Source organism: Ascaphus truei, chromosome 5 (genome assembly GCF_040206685.1).
Source record: "Ascaphus truei isolate aAscTru1 chromosome 5, aAscTru1.hap1, whole genome shotgun sequence".
Lineage (NCBI taxonomy): Eukaryota > Metazoa > Chordata > Amphibia > Anura > Ascaphidae > Ascaphus > Ascaphus truei.
This window is the reverse complement of record NC_134487.1, coordinates 302,037,265-302,055,156: the sequence shown is the minus strand read 5'-3', so window position 1 is coordinate 302,055,156 and position 17,892 is coordinate 302,037,265. Positions and strand designations below refer to the sequence as shown.

At 46.7% G+C, this 17,892-nt stretch overlaps 1 protein-coding gene across 15 annotated transcripts in view; it reads left to right on the top strand.

Annotated features, from left to right (window-relative positions):
- Positions 1 to 17,892, top strand: part of PDE3A (phosphodiesterase 3A) — a 355,481-nt gene that overhangs the window by 322,431 nt on the left and 15,158 nt on the right. For all 15 annotated transcript variants that reach the window (XM_075602953.1, XM_075602952.1, XM_075602962.1 and 12 more), the window contains 4 exons: positions 308 to 445; positions 7,394 to 7,505; positions 9,667 to 9,780; positions 10,771 to 10,970. In XM_075602953.1, coding sequence (XP_075459068.1) covers positions 308 to 445; positions 7,394 to 7,505; positions 9,667 to 9,780; positions 10,771 to 10,970 — 564 coding nt within the window. The remainder of the gene's footprint in view (positions 1 to 307; positions 446 to 7,393; positions 7,506 to 9,666; positions 9,781 to 10,770; positions 10,971 to 17,892) is intronic.

Below are 17,892 nucleotides of genomic sequence, written 5' to 3'. Positions count from 1 at the left end.
GCACGTGGCTACGCTTGTTTAACGGTTTGCATTTTATTGGATAATCCAACTATATATTCCAGTTTACTATGTAATCTATGTGAAGTACTTCACAGTAAATCTGTTAGTTTTGGGCCAGTATTCTCGTGGATTAAGAGGATGTTATGCAGCAAACTCTGGATCCAGCTCAGATACAGAAGAATGTATATGCAGATATTCGGTGTTTGATGTAAGCATGCCGGCAAGTGATTGGTTGAAAAGGTTCTGGTATAAATATCCAAACAACTTTGTCACATGGTTTTCCTGCCCTGTGTTCCCTTGCATGCAGGACACCCCTATTCTTGCTCCAGAACCCCTTATCATTGAAAACCTAGAAGCTCTCATGGGGCAGATTAACAGTTGGAACTTTCCCATCTTTGATTTGGTAGAGAAGACGGGACAAAAATGTGGACGAATCCTTAGCCAGGTAAGCAATGATAGTAAAAAAACAAAGTGTAGCGAGTATACCAAGCTAGCCCAGGGGTATGTATACATGTCTGGCTACAAACGGGCAAAAATAGCAACAGATTTATAAAAGAAACTAACTCCTCTGCATCATAAGGGATATATTCCACTGATACAGATTGTGCTACTTGTTATATCATATTTTGCCCCAGTTTTGCAGCAGCTGGGAGACCACAGTACAGAACCTGTCACGTGACTCCTTTATAACTGGTATTTTGCCATTTAAAGCGGCAGTCCTGCATTCCTTTTTTAACATTTGTTTTACAGTTATAGGTTTGAAGCAGGGGGTCTCCTGAACTGTGTTAATTTCAGCTCCGGGGACCCATTGCTTCCCTAGATACCTCCGTAGGGGGTGCCGTTAGCTGCTCCAGCTGGGCTATCAAAATGGCAGCTTAAATGTTCCGTGTCACGCAGGCCAATAGGAAGCCGTGATGTCATCCTTTGCAGCTTCCTATGGGCCCACGTGATGCGGGACCTTTAACCCTGCAGAGACACCCCCTACCGGAGGTAAGTATCTTGGGTGGTAGGGGGGCTGCAGAGCTGAAATTAATGGGGTTCAGCTCCAGAGACCCCCCGAATTCCCACCTATTTAAAAATAAAACACGTTCTGGTGCTTTAAGCAACTTAAATAATTTGAGTGCCCTGGTAAAATGACTGGAATGGCTAAAATCTATATATATAAGACTGAAATAATGTTTGTGTGTGTGTTTCTGCTCGACAGCTCATTGGCCTGCGGGCCAGGCAGGGAGGAGCCAGGCAGGGAGAAGAGACACACACGCACACTCACAGCCTCCTCACACCGTGACCGCGTGTGCCTCTGACCATCAACGCACACCGTGAGCAGCCTCCTCCGCTCACACCCTCCAACACACACACACTCCACAGCCACCACCCCCCCCCACCCTCTGTCAGCAGCACCTCACCTCCCCACCTGCTGCCGACACAGCTCCTCGCAGGGGGGAAGGACAACACCACTTCCGCTGACAGCCACCTCTGCCCCACCACCTACCACCCTCTCTCAGCAGCGCCTCACCTCCTCCCCACCCGCTGCCGACACAGATCCTGGGGGGCGGGGAGGTGGGGGAAGGACAACACCACTGCAGCCGCCTCTGCCCCCCCCCCCCGTCCACTCGCTGCCGACACTAGCGCGCCACCGCCAGTCAGCGGGGGGGTGGGGGGGGAGGGAGTCAGGAAAGAGGTGGGGAGAAGGAGTAAGGAGAGAGGGGGGGAGTCAGGAGAGAGGGGGGAAGCCCACACATAAATACATACTGACTGACACACACTGACAGACACATATTCACTGACTGACTGACACTCAGTGACTGACACACACTCACTGACTGACACACACTCACTGATGGACTGACACACACTCACTGACTGACTGACACACACTCACTGACTGACACACACTGACTGACTGACACACACTCACTGACACACACTCACTGACTGACTGACACACGCTCACTGACTGACACACGCTCACTGACTGACACACGCTCACTGACTGACACACGCTCACTGACTGACACACGCTCACTGACTGACACAAGCTCACTGACTGACACACACTCACTGACTGACACACACTCACTGACTGACACACACTGACTGACACACACACTGATTGACTGACACACGCTCACTGACTGACACACACTCACTGACTGACACACACTCACTGACTGACACACACTCCCTGACTGACACAAACTCACTGACTGACACACACACTGACTGACTGACACAAACTCACTGACTGACACACACTCACTGACTGACACACACACTGACTGACTGACTGACACACACTGACTGACACACGCTCACTGACTGACACACTCACTGACTGACACACTCACTGACTGACTGACACACACACTGACTGACACACACTCACTGACTGACTGACACACACTGACTGACTGACACACACACTGAATGACACACACACTGACTGACTGACACACACACTGACTGACTGACACACACACTGACTTACTGACACACTGACTGACTGACACACTGACTGACTGACACACTGACTGACTGACACACTGACTGACTGACACACACACTGACTGACACACACACTGACTGACACACACACTGACTGACTGACACACACACTGACTGACTGACACACACACTGACTGACACATGCTCACTGACTGACACTGACTGACTGACTGACACACACTCACTGACTGACTGACACACACTCACTGACTGACACACACTCACTCACTGACACACACTCACTGACTGACTGACACACACTGACTGACACAAACACTTCCCCTCCAGTCAGCTCAGCTGCCAAACACACGGGGGGCACGGAGCTGTGAACAAGGGGGGGGACAGAGCTGTGAACGGGGGGGGGGGGGGGGAATAAAGCATTGAATGGGGGGGGAGATCGGAGCTGTGAACAGTGGGGGGAGGGGGGCACAGCTCTGAACAGCTGTGAAGAGGGAGGGGGAAGGGAGTTGAGAGGGAGGGAGGGAGGGGGAGCGAGAACATTACATCCCGGGCAACGCCGGGTATATCACCCAGTGTCTTATAAAATGTGATGTATCATTCCTGGCATGTTACCGCCGATCCTTGGGTCATTACTAGTTCAGGCTTTAGCCAATACCTAATCTAAATTTTGATGAGAGAAATGGAAAGACACGAAAGAAAAATAATCAGTAGTCGAATTGCAATAACATCTGCTGGTTATGAATACCATCTACTTGATAACTTATCTCGACAAAGGACATATATAAATGAATCTGGCTGCTCATTTATTTTGTACTATGACATCATGTTAAATCTCCGGCCCCACTTACTAACAGTTCATGGATTCGAAATAATAAAATAAAAGCACTCAAGCAAGTAACAACTTATCGAAACATGTTCACGCTTGTTTCCCGGTTCGAGATGTTTCATGGATTTTTGTAGTGTGGCTATATTGCCTGATAGCTAAGTGGGAACCCTACGGAATAAGACTATTTAAAGACATAGGGGCTGATTTAATATGTGCGATCGTCCTCTTCAAAACGTATTGAATCAACTTACATGAGGTAACAGTACTGTAGTGATGCTAACGTCGACATAATAGTTCTGAGTTAGAAATATGTTCTTAGAATATTCACCATGGTCAGTACTAAATTATTTCACATCAGTGTTTCTCAGAGATTGGAAACGGCTATGAGATTTGACAGCAGAGTACATCGTGTGGGAGAGTAGGAAAAAGTAAAGGCAAAATTCAACTATGAACAGTCAAGCTTGAATGAAATGAACTTCTGTGTTGGTCAGGCATTCAACTTCTTACACCGTTTTCCCTGACCAGTCTTTCAAATATGTTTTCATTATTAAATATTATTATGTTCTATAATTGTATTTAATGCAGTGGATTTTGAATGCCCTTTTCCCACTATGTATGCTTTGTGCGTACCATAGCGCATCTTGGCAATGCAGGGACGAAATCTTCAGTACGCAATACATCAGGGCTCCTGAAATTCACTATTTGACAGCACTTGAACCAATTAACCTTCATTTAATTATCACTAAGGCAAATTGTCCTTTCTTGTCCTGAAAACCTGGCCGGTTGGTTTTCATCAGTTAAACGTAGGGTGCCCTGCATTCCATTATACACCAGATTTATTAAGCAGTGTTCTGCCACAAGGAACCTTCCGGCATGCAACATTACCGGCTATTCCCCTGAATAGTTGGTGTTAGGTGTCTTCCAGCAACAGACTGCTTTGCAAATACTGTATGTGTGTGTGTGGGCCAATGTCTTTTGATAATTTAGCAAAGAACAATGTGTGTACAGTGGCCTTAATAATATCCTTTCCCTATACTCTATTCTAAGCACTAACAAGGGAACATTGTTGGAGACTTCCACTTTGTAGCTTAATTGAACATTACCACAGACTCCTGGGGACTGCTCAGTCCCTCTCCAATTAAAATACAAATTGTCCACAATATTTGTGAAAATTGCTAACCCTTCAACTCATTTTGTTGTTAGTATGCACAAGTCTTTGTTCACAGATGTATGCACAGCTCTGTGTCGATTTAAATCTAGATAGTTTATGAACGTATTTAGTGCTGGATTTCAGAATAACTTGAAGTTCAAGAATCCCATTTAGCTTAAACATTTCCATTATTTCCAATGTATCCACGGTAAACTCCCAGCAGAATGCATTATTATGGCAGTAATGGCATTACTGAAGCTGCGGACAGACAGAGACATTAGCTCACGCCAGTTTTGGGCTATCCGGAGCAGCAGTCACACCCAGACTCGGGCTGGCTGGCAAATATTAGCCCGGGGGGGGCCAGCCCAACCAACCGGCTCAGCAATCAGACAGCCCAGGCACCATACACAGACGCACGCACACCAGATACACGCACCATAAACACACACGCACCATACACAGACGCACGCACACCAGATACACGCACCATATAAACACACACGCACCATACACAGACGCACGCACACCAGATACACGCACCATAAACACACACGCACCATACACAGACGCACGCACACCAGATACACGCACCATATAAACACACACGCACCATACACAGACGCACGCACACCAGATACACGCCCCATAAAAACACACATACACCATACACAGACGCACGCACACCAGATACACGCACCATAAACATAAACACACACGCACACACACACACCAGATACACACACCATAAACATAAACACACACGCACACACACACCAGATACACACACCATAAACACACACGCACACACACACACCAGATACACACACCATAAACACACACACACCATAAACACGCACCATAAACACACACGCACACACACACCAGATACACGCACCATAAACACACACACACACCAGATACACGCACCATAAACACACACACACCAGATACACGCACCATAAACACACACGCACACACACACCAGATACACGCACCATAAACACACACACACCAGATACACGCACCATAAACACACACGCACGCACACCAGATACACGCACCATAAATATGCACACACCAGATACACACACCATAAACACACATGCACACACACACCAGATACACACACCATAAACACACACACCAGATACACGCACCATAAACACACACGCACACACCAGATACACGCACCATAAACACACACCAGATACACGCACCATAAACACACACGCACGCACACCAGATACACGCACCATAAACACACACACACCATACACAGACGCACGCACACCAGATACACACACCATAAACACACATGCACCATACACTATACCAGGGGACCGCAATCTTTTGTCCCTGCGCCCACCTGCCGGCTGTCCCTCTCTCTTCGCGCCCCCTGCCCCTCTCCTTACCTTGGCTCTGATGTTCTGGTGTCATGACGCCGTGTTGCCATGGCGACGCGTCACCAGAAGCAGTCTGAACCAAGGTAAGGAGAAGTTTGCAGAGGCCTTGCAGCTCCCCCGGCATTAATTTAAATGTCTTCGGGAAGCGCACGGGGCCTCTGTAAACCCCGTGCCCCCTGCAGAAAATCTCACCCCCCTCCTCTGGGGGGTGCGCCCTCCCCTTTGCGCACCCCTGCAATATACAATGAGAATTCTCCTTACACATACAAAAGCACGATAAACACGAGAGAAAGCTCTCAGACCCACCCCCAGCTCACACTCAGCCCCGCCCCAGCTCACACTCAGCCCCGCCCCAGCTCACGCTCAGCCCTGCCCCCAGCTCACGCTCAGCCCCGCCCCAGATCACACTCAGCCCCGCCCCAGCTCACACTCATCCCTGCTCCAGCTCACACTCAGCCCTGCCCCCAGCTCATGCACAGCCCTGCCCCAGCTTACATTTAGCCCTCCCCCAGCTCACGCTCAGCCCCGCCCCCAGCTCACGCTCAGCCCCACCCCAGCTCACACTCAGCCCTGCCCCAGCTCACACTCATCCTCACCCCCAGCTCACACTCAGCCCTGCCCCAGCTCACACTCAGCCCCGCCCCAGCTCACACTCAGCCCTGCCCCCAGCTCACGCTCAGCCCCGCCCCCAGCTCACGCTCAGCCCCTCCCCCAGCTCATGCTCAGCCCCGCCCCCAGCTCACGCTCAGCCCCGCCCCCAGCTCACCCTGTAGGCTGAAGCTGCTGTCGGTTTTTGGAAGAAAGCCAAGGGCTGAAATGCACAAACGTGCTGCATTGCTGGAAATAGGACCAACCCAGAGGACAATTTCACCCCCTGCCCCCCTGGCCAACCCGCCCACCCCTGTCAAACTAGAATACAGGCATACCCCGGTTTAAGTACACTCACTTTAAGTACACTCGCGAGTAAGTACATCTCGCTCAATAGGCAAACGGCAGCTCACGCATGCGCCAGTCAGCACGTCCTGAACAGCGATACCGGCTCCCTACCTGTACCGAAGCAGTGCGCAAGCGGGGAGATTATAGAGCCTGTTACAAATGCCTTATTTACATCAGTTATGCACGTATATGACAATTGCAGTACAGTACATGCATCAATAAGTGGGAAAAAGGTAGTGCTTCACTTTAAGTACATTTTCGCTTTACAGACATGCTCCGGTCCCATTGCGTACGTTAATGTGGGGTATGCCTGTATACAGTACATATTAGAAGAACTGGGGAAGCTGCACTCTGCAAGCGATACATACGGTTTAATCTCAGATTATTCTCTGATAAAGAAGTGAAAAGGTTTAGATGAGCATTTAAATATGCGTTCCATTATAATGAACAAAAACCGTGGTAAAATGCACCCAGGGATTCCAATGGTATCTTCATTAATGCATCCAAAGCTTTTAAATCCATTTCTCACACTGATGATTGCACTGTTCTGCAGTTTCTGGGATAGAGTCATGTTTCTTGTTGCATGCTATTGAAGAGATTTTCTTTCTGTAGATGTCCTATCAGCTTTTTGAAGACATGGGTCTTTTGGAAACATTTAAAATTCCATTGAAGGAATTCATGAACTATTTTCATGCATTGGAGAATGGTTACAGAGATATACCTTGTAAGTATAGTTTTATGATTAGGACATACAGTATTAAGTTTTATTTATGAGCGCCTCTCTGTAGAATTGAATGTGTGGTAAATTCACCTATTAAAGGGTGGCGGTTTAATAACAGAACAAACTCTTCTTGTATATTACAGCGCAATGCTATTACAGCAGTACTGCGCTTACAAAGTATTGGAATATTCGGCTCTAGTTACAGTATTCTATGTGCCCTGCAGTTAGTGTTGGATTAAAGATAAATTAAATTATTAATATTAATAATAATGTTTATCCTTTTTTGTCTAATGTACTTACACCTTACTGACATTTCATGGCATCTATCACAGGGGTGGCAAACTCCAGTCCTCAAGGACCACTAACAGGTCAGGTTTTCAGGATTTTCCTGCTTCAGCAAAGGAGGTGCAGTCGTTGACTGAGCCACTGATTGAGCCACCTGTGCTGAAGCAGGGATATCCTTAAAAGCTGACCTGTTGGAGGCCCTTCAGGACTGGAGTTGCCCCTCCTCCCCCTGATCTGACCCATCACGGCTGGAGGGGAGAGTAACATATTGGGTGGGTTTTATCGGAGAATGGAGTGAGCGCTCTTATATTCAGAATCTTCTCTCCCACCTAATGATGTAACACACACTCTTTGCAATGTACCGCAGCCTGCTGCTATATACAGAGGACGGATCCGTCCCCGAGCTGCAGCTGAACCTAACGCTCGGAGCCTCGCCTCTATTTATAGTGGTTTTCTTTTTCTGCTTGGCTGAGAAATCAGACGCAGCTACTTTGTAACATAAATAATGAATACAAAACTAGTCTTCAAAGGCTGTGTGCTCCTCCTGTTCAGTAACCCCCACGGTACATCGCCTCAGGGTAACAAATGCACGAGCATTCTACCCAATAAGGGTTTCAACCCCACAGGAAGCTGTATTCCAGAAACCAAGGGGTAGAGCATGTAAAACTGCGGGACTCAGAAGAGCTTTTCAGGAGAATTGTTTTCCTAATTACAATTTGGAAAGAGGAGGCTATTTCAAGTCATATACCTAATGATATCCTTCCACCTACGTGCCCCACACAATCCTATCTCCGAGGAAAGGGGGCACCTTGTACATGGAAAGGATCAAGTGTTCTATCAAGAAAGATAACACAAAATAAATAAATGTATTCCTTTACTTGGAAATAGTGAGGGGTTAGAGCAATATTTCAAACATAACCGTATTCTGAGAGGTACCTAGGCCCATATTCACTAAAGGTTGCAAAATATTTGCACGCCTTAACTCCCCTTCATATGAATGGGAGTTAAGGTGTGATAAAGCTTAGCACCCCTTAGTGAACCGGGGCCCCTATAGTGAGATGAACTAATTTCATGTGCAATAAAAGTGTGGGGCTGAAATGCTGACTGCACATAATGACATTATCTAAGGTTATTAGGCATTCTATCTCTGAGTAAGGGCCTCACAGTTAGGGCCCGGGATGCACAAATGGTGAACTGTTGTGATAAGGTTTGTGTTACTTTCTGTCGATGTTCTGAGGAAATCCCTGGTATCCTGGTAATGAGGTGACACTAAACATCATTGTGTCAGATGTAGTATTTAAGTGATGCTTAGAAAAGTATCTGCACAGTAATATGGAAACATTATTTCCCTGTGCATAATGTTTGAGAACAGTGTACCACAGGTAATAAAAGGGTTAAGGACGGATTCTGCTCACCACAGAGCAGTATACAATGACGGAAGCTTACATTTCTGCAGCATTTATTCATTGATATCCCATGTATCAATTAAGGGTGCCCCCAATGTATACGTCAGTGAGCGTACTGTAGCAATCAGCGTGTTCATTAAGAAACACTGCCGTTGGCATGGAAACACAGCATGTAATTACAGCATACATCCCAATCGCCCAAATAATCTAATATATCAGGAGTGGCCAACTCCAGTCCTCAAGGGCCACCCACAGGTCAGGTTTTCAGGACATCCCTGCTTCTGCACAGGTGATGCAATCTTCGATTGCCACTGAATGAGCCACCTGTGCGAAGGAGGGATGTCCTGAAAACCTGACCTGTTGGGACCCCTGTAATATAACGGTGATTAAAAAATGCGTTGATTGGCCATTAGATGGCGCCCTTCCTCTTTAACCAGTGAAGTTGAATTGTGGAATGTTTTGCATCGGAACAGATCACAACAGAATTCACGCCTCTGATGTCCTGCATGCTGTGTGGTACCTAAGTACTCAGGCCATCCCAGGACTGCAGAATGTGGTAAATGACCACGGGTCAGCGAGTGACTCAGGTAATTTGTATAATTTGTTTAGCAACATGATCCACTTTAATAAAACCTTTGATCTGTTCCCTTAAGTCGAGTGTGCGGGTCAGTGGTTGATTTCACATTAGACAATTTTTTGGGGGGGAGAAAAAGTGCGTGTTTGTGTTTTTGAGCTTTACCTTTTCTGGAGCGGGCCCATGTCGTCATGGCGACCCGACATCAAATGACGCAGCCACGTCACATGACAAGGTGTTGCCATTTTATTTGCTGGACAATGGGGCATTTTTTGTCACTTTTGTACTCACCATAACATATACTGTACTGTGTATATATATATATATATATATATATATATATATATATATATATATATATGTATATATTTAAAATCAAACTTAGAAAATGTAGTTATGTACCAATAAACAATATTACTCTCGTGATTAATTAGGTTCTGTGCTCTTTTTGGTGATTTAGAAGAGTCAAAAAGCTTAATTGCATGAAAAACAAGATTCCGCTCAAATAGCAGAATATTAATGCGAATGTGCTCTGTAATTATAATAGACATTATGCCCTGTTATACATTTAAAACAATTCATTAAAGGTTGTTCATAGAGACTACAAATGAATATCCCTTAGTATGGTTTGTGGGATGGATTAGGGATTTAGGCCCATATGTACTTAGCTGTGCTATACATTAAGACACCATCACATTCACCAGTGGAATGGCACCGGCTAACTGGGAGCACTGGTAAAATAGCATGGGTTATTTAATAAAGTCTTCCGGCGGCAAACCTGGGGCAAAGATTGAGCGAAGTGCCCCAAATTTATCACAAGAAAAGCTCCCGTCCCCAGTGGGATCCCTTTTCTATGATGAATAGGGCTCTGTTTTTTTGCACTGGTTTCTGCCCTAGTTTTGCTGCTGGGGGACCAGTAGTTGAGACCCAACGTCTCTTGTCGTGCCCGGATGCCACAAGCAGACTCTCATGGTTCACCAGCCTGTCTTTTTCCCCCACTCAGATTCTGATAGTGATGTTGCACACGGACACATGGGTTATGTGTTTTCCAAGAAGTACAATGGGTCCGATGATAAGTACGGATGCTTGGCAGGCAATATACCTGCACTAGAACTTATGGCCCTCTATGTTGCTGCAGCGATGCATGACTACGATCATCCAGGAAGGACCAACGCATTTCTTGTTGCAACTAGTGCACCGCAGGTAACAATCTTAAGTTTCATTCCCATTATGTTTGATATATATATTAATTCAATTATTACAATTCACAAGTATGATTATAATTCATGATCTCACATTGTGTGAGTAATAATATAAGCGCATATCATATAGGAGCACAAGATGGTGACACGGTGCTTTGGTTATATTGTTTCTTTGTAATGCAATAAGGAACTGTGCTGATCATCATCATAAAGGTAAAAGGCTGGTTCTTTCACTCTTCCCAGCCTCCTTTCTTAAAGGAGGAATCCACCCTAACTAACCTCCATTTTTTTTACAGGCTTGGAACTGGGGGGTGTCCTGCAGGACTGAACCGCATTATTTTCAGCTCCGGGAACCTACTAGAACCCGAGATACCTACTGGAGAAGTTACTTGTATTACTTCCTGTTTTTTATACAGGGGATTTAAATGGCCATCCAATAGGAAGCCAAAACTGATGATGTTACAGCTTCCTAGTGGCCCAAGATTTGACTTCCATTTTGTTTACCTTGAGAGATATTTAAACCTGGCAAGTTCACTGGTTACCATTTCAGGAACCGAGAAGTACCTGAAGCGGGAAAAAAGTAGCATTTGGCTGAGGTGACACCCCAGGTTCCCACTCTGTAAAATTGGGTGGGGTAAAAAGAAAATGAGTCGGGGAACATCCCCTTTAAGCTTCAACTTCCCTGCTGTTGTTGGGATAAAAATGGTAGATTTGAAGGATCACTCACATTAGTTCAGCAGCAAACTGCCTCGGGTGCTCAGGACATCCACATGCAGCGGTGTTCAGATAACCAAAGCAATACTCATCACTCCAGAGGTCTTACTATGGATGCTGGGTGTGTGAAAGGGATTAAGAACAAATTGGCCGTGACTTGACTCTCACCTCCCCACCGGGCGCTTACATGAGCACGTACGCCTCCAAAAAATCAGCACACAATGCCCCAAGTACACAACTGCCCCCAGGATTAATTTAAGGGCTTACAAATAAGAGTCCATGTTTTCCTTGTTTCCAGGTAAATCCCAATTTAATAAAACAGAGTGGTAAAACATGTCTGACAATGTCTCCCTCAAAGGTCCTCAACTAAAACAAAAACAAAAACTAACTAAAACAAAGACAGTACTCATTAAATTTAAAATATAAAGGAGCCGTTCCTTTGACTTTTTTCTTTCTAGATCCTTTCCCCGCCCCCCAGGGGTCCAATGGAGTAAAACGCCACTATTTTCAGCTTCAGAGATACCCCAGTTCCCGAGATATTTATTGGTGATGATACCAGGTTTAAATGTCCCACAAGGAAAACAAGATGACTGCCAAATCTCAGGCCAATAGGAAGCGGCAACTTCATTGGTGGTGGCTTCCTATTGGATGACCATTTAAATCCCCTTGAAAAACCAGGAAGTAATGAAGGTAACTTCACCAGTAATTATCTCAGGAACCAGAGGAACCCTGGAGCTGAAAGTAATCTGGTTCATCTTCAGAGGACTCTCTGGTTCCATTCCTGTAAAACAATATGGAGGTTAATGAAAGTAGATTGCTCCAATAGCGAAAATAGTTAACGGTGCTTAAATAAAATACTGCAAAATAACATACAATAAAATAAAATCACAAGGTTTCTAAAATAGTAATATTCCCTAAAACCCCTTCCAGCACAAGAAGACACCTTACAGCAGGGGTTCTCAACTCCAGACCTCAAGACCCCCCCCCCCCCCCCAACAGGTCAGGTTTTCAGAATATCCCTGCTTCAGCACAGGTGGCTCAATCAGTGGCTCAGTCTTCAACTGCACCACCTGTATGTTCTTCAGTCTTCAACTGCACCACCTGTGCTGAAGCAGGCTCATTGACTGAGCCACTGATTGAGCCACCTGTGCTGAAGCAGGGATATCCTGAAAACCTGACCTGTTGGGAGGTCTTGATGACTGAAGTTGAGAACCCCTGCCTTATAGGATATAAGGTGTATTCTGGTTCTGGAAAGTGTCTTGTGTTACATGCATATACAATGCTTAGTACATATGGCTTGTGATGTTCCATGCTGGTGCTTTATGTCTTTGCTCATTTCAGCTGCATCCTTCAGTTTTAAAAGTGTAACCCCTCTTCTATGGGGATTTCAGGTTGCTGTAAGGGGTTTATAGCAGGATAGTATATGCTTGGGCCCCCGCCCTATGTTTCCATAAGGATATTGACAACCTGAGAGTATATAGGATAGGAGGAAGGTGCTGAAAGATAGGTTCCTGGAGGACAAGAAGAGAGAAGCCTTGGGGAGTGTAGATAGGGATGATGTCCATAAAGTACAGTAATAGAAGAGATCAGGCCCCCCTTATTTATTTTATTATAGATAGGAACAGTGCTCTCAGTAGTGAGGATGCCATGTATATGGCCAACGGAGACACGCAGGTACCATTCATGGAGAAATAGACACGCGACAGCGGGTTTTACGTGGAAAGTCCCCGTGTGTCAGCGGATCAGCTCTTCAGGCGGATCTATATGAGTATTCTCCTCAATCAGTAGGGAAGTAGCCGTTCCAGATTAGGGACAGAATATAATCGGTACCTTTTCAGAACCGGCTAGGGTCCCAGTAAGGGCACATAGAAGATGGGGTACAACGGATGTTACTCCAAAGGGGGGCTCGGTCCAATAAATACCTGAAGTACAACCACATAAATACACCTCTCTGTGAGTGTTAAGAGGACTTTTATTTAATGAATACAGTCATGTATTTCTTCCCTAAAAAGTACTGTTACTCCTGGGGAATGGGGTGGCCGTGTAATCGCGTCTAGCTGGACAACAGTCTGGCCACTATTGATTTGGCCAAAATCTTTGACTCTTACTTAAAAAAAAGTTATATCAGAAAAAACATCAAAGACTTTCATTATTTCAAGTTATAGAAGGAGCTGTAAGGCAGTACTTATAACTGACTTACCGGCGGATTCTATATGTGTCGATGGGGCTGTTTTTTGGCTACAATTCCCTATAGACTTCAATGAGGAATTTCAGCCGACAATGGCCCAATCGACCGCTTTTGCACATATAGAATCAGCCACTTAACCTCTAATGTGGTGCATTCAGAGGATATTAACCCCCAGAGAGTGTGATCCCAAAAACATAGGGCTCATGCCAATAGGTTTGGGAATCCTATGTCTGTAAATTAAAACCATAAGTCAACCAGTTGAAAGTGTTGACTTACTTCGTCCTCTACACTTTACTGCAGGCAATGCTGCTTCCCTAGGGCCATATTTACTGAGAGGTACCAGAAGGTGTCTTTCTATTCTGGAAGCCAGAGGGTCACGTGGTGATGACTTAGCTCAGATAGTGTCAACTCGGCCCTCTTTTCCAAGCACGACAAGGTCTGTTTCTTTCTTACTTTATTTTGGAGAAAGCAGGGAAATACAGTCTCTTGTGTAGAGGTGTAGGTCTAAATCTCTGTGTGTGCTTAGTAGTAAAGGGAGGTGAAAAGATAATCCTGCAGCACCATTACAGGGGTTACAGCAAGGTACTCACGAGTCCAGTGGTATGGTGGAAAGGAAATGGCAATGTATGCTGGGTAGTAAGATAGTCTGGGGACAGACCATCTGTGGGCAGAGCAGAGGGGGAGAAAGCAGACTAGCCCATTTGAGAGAAAGGCTGGGGCTGCTATGGCAACTCACAGGAGTGTCTGGGGGAGCTACAACATGTAGCAATAATGTTGCATCTCTAATACAGCAAGCTGCTTGGAGAGGGGAAATTGCACTGTATTTATCACACAAGCACTGTATTTGTGTGCAGAACCAAACACATACAGCTGGCACTAATAAGCTGACAAGCAGGGCTGCGAGGAAAGGGGGGGGATGAAACAGAAGTGCAGACAGGGGTATTCCTGTTCCATGACACTCCCCGTCTGGTATCTGTAGATACCACTATATAACAGGCTATGTGGAACATATGTACAATGCAAACATAACATAACAATGCAAAGGTCCATATTCCCATAGCAAGGTGATACCGGCCGGTACCACTGGCGTCAAAGTCCTTTGGCCAACCTTCCAGTAAGGGAAGCCAGGTGGATGCACAGCTCTTGGTTAGCTTGATGCACCACAATGTCTTTTGTAAGAGTCTCTGGCACTGTTTCCTTTTAGCCTTGTGAGAAAACAATCCTTTTGTCTCTGTAGTTTTATCCACAGAGTACATCCCCTTGTAAGTGTGCCAGTCGTGGTAGCTTGTCGCCCTATCACCTGGCGTTCGGCAGAAGGAGATGGCTTTTGGTTCCTTGCGGAAGCGGAACAACACTTCTGGAAGACTGGTTGTCGAATCTAGTCCAGTAAAGAGGGCGTCTCTCAGAGAGACTCCCTGAAGCTGAGTGCTGGGGTTGAACATTACCCGGATTTGATCGGGTTCCTGAGGGTGGTAGGCCCCAGGTGATTGGAGGTACCGACATTCTTCACCTTCCTCCATTAGAGGTGCTGGCTTTGCGTGGCCGGTAAGGAATATCTTTTGGATGAAGGCCACAAAATTGGTTTTGGTCTCTGGTTCCTTTTTAGGTCGCAGAGGTGCGAAGTGAACCTAGAGATGGCATGTTCTCCATTGTTTGGGAAGCACCTTCTTGGTGAATGGAATGGTAGCGGAGTCACCCAACTGCTTAGTCCGTCTTTAGAGAGCTCCTTGACTGTTAACTTCGGGAATCCTCTATCTCCCCTTGATGGTGTTTGCTTGTCATCGTTCCTTGTTGTCTGGAACGCTGTGCACCGTAGTTCATCGGTACATTTCTCTTGCACGAGAACATCTCCGTGTAGTTTGGTGAGACGCTTTTGTGTCTCTTTGTTGACTGCCATCGGGAGGTTATTGTCTCCCCGGACGTGACGAAGAACAGTCTCTTTTGCCCTAGTTAAACCCTTTATGAAATGTCTCTGTGGCTGTCTCTTTTTAGATGTGTGAGAGGACAGTCTTTTTGACACTGTGGCTTCACCTGTGGGGCGCAGTCTTTGGCGGCTATGCCAGCCGTGGCAGTTGGTTGCTTTGTCGCTTGATACTCTGTGGAGAGGAACAACTGTACATCTTAGTCGTGCCACTGCTCGCGAGAGGACTGATTGATCGTTCATTGCCTTTTGGACGATCCCTTTGTCGGTCACCTTTGGGAGGTTACCTTCGATGGAGTCGACTCGTCAGCCTTAGCTGTCTGGACTGCTGAGCATCCTAGGCCATTGTCGCATCCCCTCGACGTGAGGATGTCTTTGTTGATCTCAGGGGTATGGCCTTGTCTTTTCTCTTCACTTGGCCCTTCGGTCACTTGGAGATGGCCAAGACATGGTTCAGAGAGAGATGTGTGTCCACATTCTGTCACCACCGTTCTGCGGGCATCAACGTAGTCTTGCCCGTGCTCTTTGTTGGTGCACGCGTTGCCCACTATCACCCATCCTAGGTCAAGTCTTTGGGCGTATGGCGCGTTGTGGGGTCCGTTATGATGTTTACGGACTTTATGTACCCTTTATGTACCCTCATGATGTCCCTGCCGAGCAGCAGCAGGATCTTGGCGCCTTGTTCTACCGGCCGGATGTGGTTGGCTATTCCTTTGAGGTGGGGGTAATGGAGTGCCACGTCTGGTGTGGGAATCTCGTCCCTGTTTGTGGCCATGTGGTTGCACTCGATGAGTGTGGGAAGGGGCATGTTCACTTTGCCGTCTATTGAGCATATGGTGTAGCCATTCACTCTTCTCCCTGTGGTCTCCATTCACCCTGCACACATTCTGAGAGTGAAAGGAGAAGCACCGTCTTGTATGTTAAACATGTCGAAGAACTCTGACCTGACCAGCGATCGGTTGCTCTGGTCGTCGAGGATTGCGTACATCCGAATAGCCTTCTCAGGTTGTCCCTGGGGGTGTACTGCGACAAGGCATATTTTGGAGCAGGACATTTTGTCACCTTCTTTTCTGCAAACCTCAGTGCGCTGAGATGTGACGGATGTTGGCTCTCCTTCTTCTTTCTCCCCGCCATGCTCCACTACGGAGGATGGGTTCTTGAGTTGGTGGAGTGTCAGTGCCTCTGGGTGTAGCGCCGTCACGTGCTTGTCACTTTTGCACACTGTACATTTGATCTCTTCTTTACAGTCCCTGGCTAGGTGAGTTGTGGAACCACAGCACTTGAAGCAAACTCCGAATTCTCCAAGTAACCTCTTGCGTTCCTCTAGGGACTTCAACCTGAACCCAAAGCACTTGTTGAGTGGGTGTGGCTTCTTGTGTATGGGACATTCCCTGTTTGGGTCCCTTGGTTCCTGGTCTCCGGCGACCGACTGATCGGGAGTAGTTTGGGTCGTGGGAGGCACGTCCGTCCTGCGGACTGAGATGGGCGTTTGGGTGTTACCATATCTCGTCGCTGGTTTCTCGTTCCTCAGGCTGCTTGCACTGTATGTGGTTTGCGCACCAAAGAAGAAGCTGGGGTCGTTCCTCGTCCTTGCTGCTTCGCGAATGAAGCTCAAGAAAACTGAGAATGGGTGGTAGACGACTTGCTTCTCCCTTTTGTATTTGGAGCCTTGTGAGATCCATTTTTCTTGGAGGTTGAAGGGTAGCTTCTCCAGGATGGGTCTCACTCCACGAGCTGAGTCTAGGACGTTGAGACCTATTAAGGAATGGTCTTACCTTGCGAACTCCAGTTCTTGCAGCAGGTCCCCAAGCTCTCGTAACTTCGAGTAGTCTTTAGTTGTGATCTTGGGGAAGCTGTCGACTCTTTTGAAGAGCGAATCCTCGACTGCTTCGGGGCTGCTGTAGGACTCTTCTAGCCTTTCCCACACTAGGTCAAGACCTACTTGGGGTTGATGCGCGTTTGCCGCCCGCAGTCTATTCGCGTACTCTCTGGATTCGTTCCCCAGGAACTTGAATAGCAGGTTGAGCTCTTCCCTTGCTGAGAAGTCCAAGCTGTTGATTGCGTCTTTGAACGTGAACTTCCACGTCCGGTAGTTCTCAG